We start from the raw sequence: 12650 nt of genomic DNA, 5'->3' as shown, positions 1-12650 counted from the left end.
TGCCTTGCTGATGAAGCTGAAGGTGAAGGTGATGGAGTGGCCAAATATGTCTCCTGAACCCTATTGAACACCAAGTGGAAGGTGGAGAAGCACCATGTGTCTAACATCCAGCAGCTCTGTGATGTCATTGTGGAGGAGTGGAAGAGGATGCTATCAACAAACTGTGCAGCTCTGGTGAACTCCATGCCCAGGAGGATTAAGGCAGTGCTAGATAACAGTGGTGCCCCTACAAAATATTGACACTTTAGACACCGTTTTGACATATTCACTTAGGGTGTACTCATTTTTGTTGCCAGTCATTTAGACAATAATGGTTATATGTTGAGTTATTTTTAGATGACAGTAAATTTGTACTTCTACACACGCTGCACATTGACTACTCTAAAATATATCCAAGTTTCATTTCTATAGTATTGTCCCTTGAGAAGATATACTAAAATGGTTGTTGAAATGTGAGGGGTGTACTCACTTTTGTGAGATACTGTATATGTGTTTGTGTGCTGACAAACGATTAATTGTGATTAATCGCATCCAAAATAAAAAAATTTGTGTACATAATGTGTTTGTACGGTGTATATTTATTATGTATAAATAAATACGCACACATGTGAAAAATATTGTTTGTATGAAGTGTATATATATATATAATATAAATTGTATGAATATAAATATATACATTTAAATATATATGAATACTTTCAATATATACTGTATGTGTGTGTATTTATATATACATAATAAATATACACAGTGCACACACACATTATGTACACAAAAACTTTTAGTTTGGATGCGATTAATCGTGATTATTCGTTTGACAGCACTGATATATATATATACCATATCACTTCGCCAAATGATTTCTGTTATTTCAAAGGTCTTACAACAGCAAAATAACCAAAACCCACAACGACACTGGCCAAACAAATAAATATAGTAAACAAAAGGATAAAAACGACAGATCATGTCCATGTTTTTGCCACAAAATTTCGCTTTATGTACGGAAAGCACATACTCTCTCTCCCGCTCGCTCTCCCTCACAGACCGCACATAAGTTACAGTTTGCACACACACTAACATACATTGCGCGAATGTTGTTAGTCCTACTCTGACGATTTTAGCAGTAGTTTAACAACTTAAAAACTACATGACTTCTCACAAGCGAGGTAACAACAACGGTGCTGTTCGTGAAGAAAATTAACTTAAAGTTTCACTATAACTAGAGACATTGCTGCTGAACACTATTGAGAGACGCACAGAGGTAATCTCTCTCTCTCTCTCTCTCTCTCTCATAACTTAGTTATTAACTGTATTAACTGCATTAGTCTGCTATCAACGGTTCAAGCCTCCGTTACTAGGTTTAAAATGACGTTTTGGAATTAGCAACGGAGGCGTTGGATGAGATGCGGAAGAAATAATCCTACTCACAATAGCGATTTAAGTAGAAAAACTGGACGAATGCCTTGAAATATATCATCTGATCGATGTCTTGAGGTGTGGCAACTGTAGTATAAGCGGAATAACTGATTTCGGTCTGTTATAAAATAATGCACACCTGAGGTGTAACGGCCACGACACGATGATTCAATTGCCGTTTGTCAATTATTCCTTACATAATAAATGGGTGATCAGTTTGTGGCACTGCTGAGGTGGTATGGAAGCCCAGGTTTCTTTGACAGTGGCCTTCAGCTCATCTGCATTTTTTGGTCTCTTGTTTCTCATTTTCCTTTTGACAATACCCCATAGATTCTCTATGGGGTTCAGGTCTGGTGAGTTTGCTGGCCAGTCAAGCACACAAACACCATGGTCATTTAACCAACTTTTGGTGCTTTTGGCAGTGTGGGCAGGTGCCAAATCCTGCTGGAAGATGAAATCAGCATCTTCAAAAAGCTGGTCAGCAGAAGGAAGCATGAAGTGCTCCAAAATTTCTTGGTAAACGGGTGCAGTGACTTTGGTTTTCAAAAAACACAATGGACCAACACCAGCAGATGACATTGCACCCCAAATCATCACAGACTGTGGAAACTTAACACTGGACTTCAAGCAACTTGGGCTATGAGCTTCTCCACCCTTCCTGCAGACTCTAGGACCTTGGTTTCCAAAATACAAAAATTGCTCTCATCTGAAAAGAGGACTTTGAACCACTGGGCAAAAGTCCAGTTCTTCTTCTCCTTAGCCCAGGTAAAACGCCTCTGACGTTGTCTGTGGTTCAGGAGTGGCTTAAAAAGAGGAATACGACAACTGTAGTCAAATTCCTTGACATGTCTGTGTGTGGTGGCTCTTGATGCCTTTACCCCAGCCTCAGGCCATTCCTTGTGAAGTTCACCAAAATTCTTGAATCGATTTTGCTTGACAATCCTCATAAGGCTGCGCTTCTCTCGGTTGGTTGTGCATCTTTTTTTTCCCACACTTTTTCCTTCCACTCAACTTTCTGTTAACATGCTTGGATACAGCACTCTGTGAACAGCCAGCTTCTTTGGCAATGCATGTTTGTGGCTTACCCTCCTTGTGAAGGGTGTCAATGATTGTCTTCTGGACAACTGTCAGATCAGCAGTCTTCCCCATGATTGTGTAGCCTAGTGAACCAAACTGAGAGACCAATTTGAAGGCTCAGGAAACCTTTGCAGGTGTTTTGAGTTGATTAGCTGATTGGCATATCACCATATTCTAATTTGTTGAGAGAGTGAATTGGTGGGTTTTTGTTAAATGTGAGCCAAAATCATCACAATTAAAAGAACCAAAGACTTAAACTACTTCAGTCTGTGTGCATTGAATTTATTTAATACACTAGTTGAATTACTGAAATAAATTTAACTTTTCCACAACATTCTAATTTGAGATGCACCTGTATGTGTATGTACAGGTGCTGGTCATATAATTAGAATATCATCAAAAAGTTGATTTTATTTCACTAATTCCATTCAAAAAGGGAAACTTGTATATTATATTCATTCATTACACACAGACTGATATATTTCAAATGTTTATTTCTTTTAATTTTGATGATTAGAACTTACAGCTCATGAAAGTCAAAAATCAGTATCTCAAAATATTAGAATATTTACATTTGAGTTTGAATAAATGACCATCCCTACAGTATAAATTCTGGGTATCTCTTGTTCTTTGAAACCACAATAATGGGGAAGACTGCTGACTTGGCAATGATCCAGAAGACGAACATTGACGCCTTCCACAAAGAGGGTAAGTCACAGAAGGTCATTACTGAAAGGTGTGGCTGTTTACAGAGTGCTGTATCAAAGCATATTAAATGCACAAAGTTAATAATCACAAAGTTGACTGGAAGGAAGAATTTGGGTAGGAAAAGGTGCACAAGCAACAGGGATGACCGCAAGCTTGAGAATACAGTCAAGCAAAGCCGATTCAAACACTTGGGAGAGCTTCACAAGGAGAGAACTGAAGCTGGAGTCAGTGCATCAAGAGTCACCACGCTCAGACGTCTTCAGGAAAAGGGCTACCAAGCCACTTCTGAACCAGAGACAACGTCAGAAGCATCTTAACTGGGCTGTGGAGAAAAAGAACTGGACTGTTGTTCAGTGGTCCAAAGTCCTCTTTTCAGATGAAAGTAAATTTTACATTTCATTTGGAAATCAAGGTCCCAGAGTCTGGAGGAAGAGTGGAGAGGCACAGAATCCATGTTGCTTGAAGTCCAGTGTGAAGTTTCCACAGTCAGTGATGATTTGGGCTGCCATGTCATCTGCTGGTGTTGGTCCACTGTGTTTTCTGAAGTCCACAGTCAACGCAGCCATCTACCAGGAAATTTTAGAGCACTTCATGCTTCCTTCTGTTGACAAGCTTTATAGAGATGCTGATTTCATTTCAAAGAAATAAACATTTGAAATATATCAGTCTGTGTGTAATGAATGAATATAATATACAAGTTTCACTTTTTGAATGGAATTAGTGAAATAAATCAACTTTTTGATGATATTCTAATTATATGACTAGCACCTGTATGTGTGTGTGTATATATATATATATGTATATGTGTGTGTGTGTGTGTGTGTGTGTGTGTGTGTGTGTGTGTGTGTTTATCATATATATCTTTTTGTCATTATTATTATTATTATTATTATTCAGTAAATACAAGATTATAAACTTTTTGTTTAAATTTCTAATAACATGCACAGATAAATCATTCACAATAGGACCGTGAACCTGCAATAAGAAAATAAAAAGAGTCAATTTGGGCTTCATGCTGTCTTTTAAGCTTTCGTTACACATTTTTACTTGAGCACCAATGCTTCATTCATGACTATAAAATAGTAAAATCTTCTCCTGGATCATTACATCATAGTGGGCTGTAAAGCACAGCCTTTAACTGAACTCTGAGTTCAATGCTTCAATAACATACTTTCTCTGCATTTTTCATATGCTGTAAGGGTAGCTTCAGAGCTCAGCCGCTTTACTCATAGCAAGTTCTGTTTTCACCTTACCATAAGAAAAGACGCCACAGACATGTTTAAAGATTCATGTGCACACAAAATACATTTGTGTAAATGTGTGTGTGACTGTGCATTGTTTATCTGCTAAATGTGCATTTAAAGTTGAATGACGTATCGATGAGGTCAGATACGTGGTTTGGGTTTGTACACAGTCACAGTGTTTCTGACATTTTTGAAAAGTTCACCTAGCATCGCGGTAACATGTAAATAAATGCATTCATTTCAGTTTTTGTCATGTTGCTACAGTGAGCTGGCAGTGCTTTACTCCACTGATGGCAGAGAGCTTTCTCGCTCAGGAGTCAATTTACGTCTCTGTGCCTTTACCTTCATTTATAATGCATGTCGAGTTTAGCTCGATGTGATGACTATAGTAGTGCTTTTGTTTGTTTTATAGGATTAAATGGAAATCTCTGTTCCTGCTGGGATTTCCTCCAGTTTCTTTGTGTCTGTATTTTCCCCGCTGGGTAACGCTTGCCTTAAGTAAATTAGCATACTTGCCACCTAATTGCAACATGATAACATTTACAGTCTCTGATGAATGATTTATTAATCACATTTACACAAAGTGCTTGCTTGTAGACCAACACTTTGGCCATTTTTGCAATTAACAAAATAAAATTTTATTACAAAATAAAATAAAAATTGACCCCGTTTACTTTGCTAATGCATTGTCCTGGTCTTATTTAGCATAATCAATTTATGCACATTAATCCAACCAAATAATGTAATGTAATGAAATATAATAGAATATAATTTAATTTAATATATTTTTAAGGTCCCATGGCATGAAAATTTCACTTTATGAGGTTTTTTAACATTAATATGAGTTCCCCTAGCCTGCCTATGGTCCCCCAGTGGCTAGAAATGGCGATAGGTGTAAACCGAGCCCTGTGTATCCTGCTTCGCCTTTGAGAAAATGAAAGCTCAGATGACCCAATCTGGAATCTTCCCTTTTGTCGTCATACGGGGAAAGGTTACCTCCCCTTTCTCTGCTTTGCCTGCCCATGAGAAAATGAGATACTACCTTGCGAGGCGAGCGCAATATTTTATTTTTCCTCGAGAGACATCATGGCTTGCAAACGAGCGAAGCATGGCAGTTGCTCAGTGTTTGGATGTACAAATGAACAACAAAGTATTTTTTTAGTTCCTTCATCCGAGCCTATGGCTAGCATTAGCTACATGGTAATAACTGTAACAGCATACATAAACCAATTAAAGTACCATATCCAGACACAATATTTTAAACTAACCATTCGGAGACGTCCTGCTGTAGCCACTGAGTTGCAACTTCTTCATCCGGATCAGATTCTGGGTCAAACTGAAAAGCTTGAAGGACTGTGTGTATATGAGCCATTACGATACATCCACTGTCAACATTAGCGCATGGTAGCGCAAGCTGGTTAAGGCCACACACCCACCCTCCACCTTGCCCCGCCTCTCTCATCCTCATTAGCATTTAAAGTTACAGACACAGAAATGGCACATCCTAAGGAAAGCTCATTGTGGGACTGGCTCATAGTGGCTGAAATTCTGCACCAAGGCTGAATTTTGGGAAAGAGACTTCAGATACAGTACTAGGGACCACTTAGGCCTATATAAAAGCAACCAAAAAGCAGCATGTCATGGGACCTTTAATATATATATATATATATATATATATATATATATATATATATATATATATATATATATATATATATATATATATATATATATATATATATATATATATATATATTTGCATTTAATTTGAATTACTTTTTATTGTGGTTTCTGCTTTTCATTATAACATGTATCAATAAAAAAAAACTTTAAAAAAAACTACAGCCAACAAACAAATAAATTGTAAGAATTTTGTTTTATTATTTTTAATTCCTAGTGTAGAAATAATACATATTATTTTGCTTATATTGTGGGTTAAATCACAGCATCATTGTCCTGATTTGTCAGGTCAGTTCCCTTTTATTTATAATTTGGCAAAAGCTGCTTTTGTTTCACCGCAGTTTTACAGGAAATACTGTCTAAAAACCCCTAGTGAGAAAGTCAAAGGTGTCTGTAGAAAAATAATATCCTACTGTATATACACTGTTTAGCTATTTAATTCAGCTATAACCACTGTAATTTGATCAGTACGGCTCATGTGTAACCTTTCTTGGCTGCCCATAGCAGGCCGGAGCTGCTGTTCCTGGATCAATTAACCCCACAGACCTGCTGCACAGAACAACAGCCCGTACTATAGAGGTCCTGACCAACACCACCATGACCACCAGAGCCGTGCTGACCGCCGTCAGTGACTCCCATTGGTGGAGGGAGTCCCTCAGCTTACTTCGCCCTCTGCACGTAAGTCCCATTTAAATTCAGCCTGAAAGGTTTTATTCGCCGCTCTCTGAAGTGTAACCGCGTGCCTTGCTCCATTATGCATCACTCCTCTTCAAAACACAACCGCCAGAAACAGGTTGGACAGAGCTCAACAGTGAGACTCGCCTGCACATTTTTTGGCAGGTTTTGTTAGGCCATTAAAACCTGGCATGATTGAACAAACTTATCCCCGACCGACGTCTGCGTGTCTCTTTGTGAAGCGGTTTGTTTTTTGAGTTCCTGTTTCTGTGTCCTCCCATCTGTGAGATTTGCCCGAGTCCTTCCTGTGAAATGCTCAATGACAAGCTGAAACTTGTGCATTTCTAATGGCCTTCCATAGTGACTGTCTCTCAAGGCCAGAATCAAAAACTCCCCGTCCTTGGCAGAAGGCTCTGGCGCCTTACGAACGTTTACGAGCATGGCTGAAACATTAATGGTTCCTGCATGTGTGTCTGTGAATGTCTTATGAATATTCTATGAATGTTTAATGAACGTTTATCTCCTCTCAGGGACAAGCCGTGGAAAGAAACCGTACTGGTGTGGCCAATCAGAACGGCGATCTGGAGAGGCAGGGGTGCAGTCCTTTCTACGAGGAGCTGTTTGATGATCCATACGTCAATACGGTAAACTTCACTGTATCTTCGTCCTTCTGTCTCTCATCTGTTTGTGTTTTTCTCCTACAGCTTTATTTGTTTCTTTCTCTGTATCTCTCTGTCATTCCCATGTTTTGACAAAATCTCTGCTATAATGTAAATATGATGTTTAGTTCTGAGTGTTCATTATTCTAGGGCAGATTAAAGATATTTAGTAATCATTTAATTACCTTCATGTGGACTGTTTTCAGTGCAGCACAAATGGAGACGTTTTGAGTAATATACAGGTCACAATTTTCTGTGCAATGAATCTTAAGCTTTCAAACTTCAAATCAGGGATGTCAGGAGTTTCAGTGAATAACACTGAACTGTTCTTCTCACACAGTTATATGGCTTCAAAAGACTTGAAATATGGCACAATTAATTTTTATTCATTCATACCACATTTATGTTTATTTGTATGGTATCATTTTGTTGTTTGATTTCCGTAGTTCTTATTCCTTCTAAATGTGTCATCGGGTTAAACGGTTGAGCTTTTGGTCAACCGTTGCTTTACATTTCAGGAATGTGCATGTGCAAATTCTTCTTCTACTTCTTCAAAACAGTTTTTAATAAGTCATGAGATATAAACTATTTAACAAATTTCAAATAAAAAATTACATACTTTAACATTCAAACCTTTGGGGTCAGATTTATTTTTTTTGTAAGAAATTAATACTTTTTCTGCAATGCTGAAAATTTGCTTTTAAATTTATAAAAAATAAAAGTAAATATTTAAATAATAAATACAGTTTTTGTTTGCTTTTTATTGCTCAAAGAATTCTGAAAAATATGCATACTATCTGTATTTAGTTAACATGTAAATGTATATGTAATCACAGTTTCCACAAAAATATTAAGCAGACAATTATTTTCAACAATGATCATAATACAAATGTTTCTTGAGAACCAAATCAGGACATTTTACAAATGCATTTTAAAATATATTACAATCAATCAGTCAGTCAGTCAATCAATCAAATATTGCTGTTTTACTGTATTTCTGATAAAGTAAATAGAGCCTTGGTGAGTACAAGGTATTTTATTTCATTTTTTCTTAGAAAAATGTAAACCCAAGCATTTGATTGTAGATTGTATTTGGTCACAATAATACAAAGCAAAATTATTCTGTATGAGTGTAACAGCTGCTTCTAGGCCAATTATACTAGATGATAAGGTGTAAATATAACATTGACCTTGATTAAATTTAAAATTCAGTTGACGGGTATTAGCTTCTGTCATGTAATAGATATTTTATGTCGAATTTCAAAGCTTTATGCAAAAAATGTCAGAATGAATAAGCAAAAACCAAAGTGTAAAATCCTTTGTTGTCCTCTATTAATTTTTCAGTCTGAGGATGTGTATTCTTCGTACGACTACACCCCTCAAGAAGACTTTGCTGAAGTTTTACTGCGGACAGGCAAACTGGCTGAAACCAACAGTGAGGGACAGAATCTCTTTCCTGCAACTGAAGGTAGTGTTCTTTATATGCAGTATACAAATATTTGCACTTAAAATCAGCTCTCGTCACAGTGACTAGTGACCTCACCCGTCTTATTGAGGTGTCCGCCATCAGTCGTCTCTCATCACCCTCTTGTTAGCTGCAGTGTCCTTGCTAGGAATACTGTAATCTTTGGCCCCCGGGGTAGATTCTCAGGTAGCAGCCGTTCCCTCCGCCTGGCCTCGTCTCTCCCTGATGTATTACCACTCGCTGGCTACATGTCCGGAAGAATAGCGTCATATTGATTAATTAATGTGTACTCACCACAAGCAGACAGCAGTAAATAATGCGCACCCTCCCGATACAAGAGAGATAGCGGCTAGTCAAAATATCAAGGCCTTTTGCGTCAAGATGGATGAGGCGAATGAGAAAATCAATGCGTAGTGATGGGAGGGGTGCAGGAACTTTGGTGGAAGAATGCAAATAGTGATTCTCCCTTTACCTCATCCTTTTTTCTGCTCTCTTTTAATTCCTTCAGTGTCACTGTCGTTCAGTTGCGCACGGCAGGCGTAAAGTCACCTTCGTGTGGAAGAACGTGAGATGAAAGGGAAGTGCTTGCGTCGGGCTGATAACGCTAAATTAATGACCTGCACGTTAAGACGTATGCTGAATAACACTTCTTCCTATAAGAACAGTCATGGTTCTGTGCACTTGTTTAGATATTGCGCTCATGTCCGCTCTAATCTCTGTGCTTATGTGTGAAACGTTTAAAGGTTATGAATTAAGGATGCCTTCCGCTGCTGATATGGTCAGATTTTTTATTTTTTCCCCCCTCATCTGGGCATCATGCTTCTGACTAAGCAACAGTATTATTTTTCATTCCATTTTGAGTACAATTTGAAAAACACATTTATTAGTAAACACAATTTAGTAAATGTCATAAAACCAAAATAAATAACATAAAATTTTATATGTTGATTTATGCTTGCAGGATGGAATAGAAATATCAATAAAATATATATTACATACAAACATATTTGTTTATTAAAAATATGAATAAATAAAACTATTTATGTTGATTTATGCTGGATAAAATAGGCCTATTCAATAATTGCACAATTATGATTATGTAGTGCTAGGTGTCTTAATCATAATAAAGAAAATGCTTAATGTGGCTTAATGGACAAAGACAGTGATTGAAAATGACAATATTCAGTATACAGTTTATTAAAAATATGCACAGGCGAGCAGAATATGAACGCAACTTGTTAAATTGCACATTAAAGCGTTTTTACGGGTTTATATGGGAGGAAAACGCTTAACGTGAAACTTTGTGTGCTGTATGTATACTGGCCACATCTTTTGTCTGTACAATTTATTAAGGAACCTACATATACCTAATATAGTCTATTAATATCGCTGTCTTAATGCGTTAAGACACGTTAAGCATTTTCTTTGGGAGGAAAACGCTTAATGTGAAACTTTGTGCATCCCGTTTATATTCTGGGCTATTCTGTTTGTCTGTACATAATATGCTTTATTAATAAGGTGTTAACTAATTTGGTCCTCAAGTATCATTAAACATTAGCCACGTTAAGCATTTTTTACGTTAAAGCTGCAGTCCGTAAGTTTTGCCTCTGTCACCATCTCTGTTTGAAAACTTGCGATTGCAGCTATTTGCGGATTTATCTTCCTTGCATGGGTTGTGCACCAGCACGGCTCCAGTGTGGATGAATCTTATGTTTTGAGGAATCTGTGTGGCTGTCAGTCACCACACCGGTGTGGATCCTGTACTTAGGAATCACAGATTCTAGCCTACATCTTTGAATGTATGACCCAAATAAGAATTTTCACCGGATATTGTCTAGGGTTGTTCCGATTCCGATACTAGTATCGGAAATTCCACCGATACCACAAAAAATTCTGGCATCGGTATCGGCGAGTACTTGAACCCATGTACCGATCCGATACCATTTTTAAACCAGACCTATAGTTATGCGCGCTAGCTTTGCTTAACGCTGCAAATCGGAAATCAATTCTTCTTCGTGCTAGTACATTGCCAATAAATCACTCGCATATGCGACTAAATCTTCACCCTGGGCGACTAAATAGTGTATAATATTAGCCACTGGCTAATATATGCTCCGATGTTACTCGCCAGTGTGTGAGTTGGAGGCTACCTGTATGTGTAAGTTTAGCACAGATATGTTGTCACTCTCCGAACACTCTGACTGAGCGCTTCAGAGTTTCACTCTCTGTCAAGCGATGTGTGCTATTTTTCAGATCATCTGAATGGATGTGCAGCGCACCTGTATTTGACGTACTGTAATGTTCTTAGTAGAATTCATAGTATGATTATTATCTTATCAGTATTATTGATAGTTTCCCCCCATTTTTTACAGAAATACTGAATGACCAAAAAAGCACCACTTTCAGAAAGCACTAGTTCAGTTAAAATGACTGTATTCATACATGGTTACCAAGTTTTAATTCTAATTGCTAAAGTTATATCATTAAATAATACTCTATTATCATAATACATTTATAATGCTTGACTGACTGATGTTAAGAGTGTACTTTTAGATATTTAAATAGATGTGCCATTTTCCAAACATTGTATATTATATTTTTTTGTTTACTCGCCAGACTATCTATCTATCTATATATCTATATCTCTATCTATCTATCTATCTATCTGTATATCTATGGTGAAGCACACCATAAAATAATTGTATCAATTCATACAGGGCTAGTAGTACATACAGCTGTATAACCAGATACACACCCAGGTATCGGATCAGTACTCGATATCGGCCGATATCCTGAGCCTGGGTATCGGAATCGGTATCGGGAAGGGAAAAAGGGTATCGGAACATCTCTAATATTGTCATCTGAACAAGTAAGTAACTGCCACTTTTGATGAAAAAAGATAATTATTCTTCCTTTGAAATGGTTCTCTTTGAAATACAAAAACTTGTGTAATCCCACGTAGGCTATCTATAATCAGATGCACTTTTAAAACTAGAATATAATTTAATTTAAATCACATGTATTTCAAAAACACATAATCCTTTGCAGATTACAATCCGCCATCAAAATGATAAATTAAATTATTCCAGCTGCGATGAGAAAAGTATATTAATGATCTGCCGCCTGTAGCAACCTCACATGTGCTATAGCCTACTAGCCTGGACAACTTCTTTGTTTACAGACGTGATGTAATGACGCGGTGGCATGCTCAAATTTCCGTGAAAACCTACCCGTACCACTCAAATTAGAAAACATTATTATAAGATAATGTGAATCAGGCTAAAGTAAGGCGATAGTTTTGAACACTGGCTGGTTATGTACTTGCTCAAATATTGATTTCGGATAATTTTTAACCAAAAAAAGTTACGGACTGCAGCTTTAAGCATTATAGAATGTCCCAACTTTCATGAGCATCAAAATTACAACAGTGGTTAGGCTATACTGTACATATATTTAATTCAAAATTATTATTAAAATCGCTGGCTGTTGGTATGGACATATACTTAGCATCTATACCTAATTCTGCGCCCTTGAGTCCAACACACCTTATAAGATGTAAGATGACGAATGTGGGGAGGGGTGGATGCATTGATTTGCGTTAAAAAATTTAACACATTATTTTTTTTTTCATTATTTTTTTTTTTTCATTACTAATTAATTACATTAGTGTGTTAAAAGGGATAGCTCATCCAAAAATGAATATTCTGTCATTAATTACTCACCCTC

At 37.1% G+C, this 12650-nt stretch overlaps 1 protein-coding gene across 1 annotated transcript in view; it reads left to right on the top strand.

Moving 5' to 3' along the window:
• Positions 1–12650, top strand: part of nbas (NBAS subunit of NRZ tethering complex) — a 183363-nt gene that overhangs the window by 87631 nt on the left and 83082 nt on the right. The window contains 3 exon segments of the mRNA XM_058755173.1: positions 6630–6803; positions 7331–7444; positions 8804–8927. Of these exon segments, the coding sequence (XP_058611156.1) occupies positions 6630–6803; positions 7331–7444; positions 8804–8927 (412 nt within the window).

Source organism: Onychostoma macrolepis, chromosome 20 (assembly GCF_012432095.1).
Source record: "Onychostoma macrolepis isolate SWU-2019 chromosome 20, ASM1243209v1, whole genome shotgun sequence".
NCBI lineage: Eukaryota > Metazoa > Chordata > Actinopteri > Cypriniformes > Cyprinidae > Onychostoma > Onychostoma macrolepis.
Note: the sequence above shows the minus strand (reverse complement) of the source record. Positions and strands in the feature narration are given on the sequence as shown.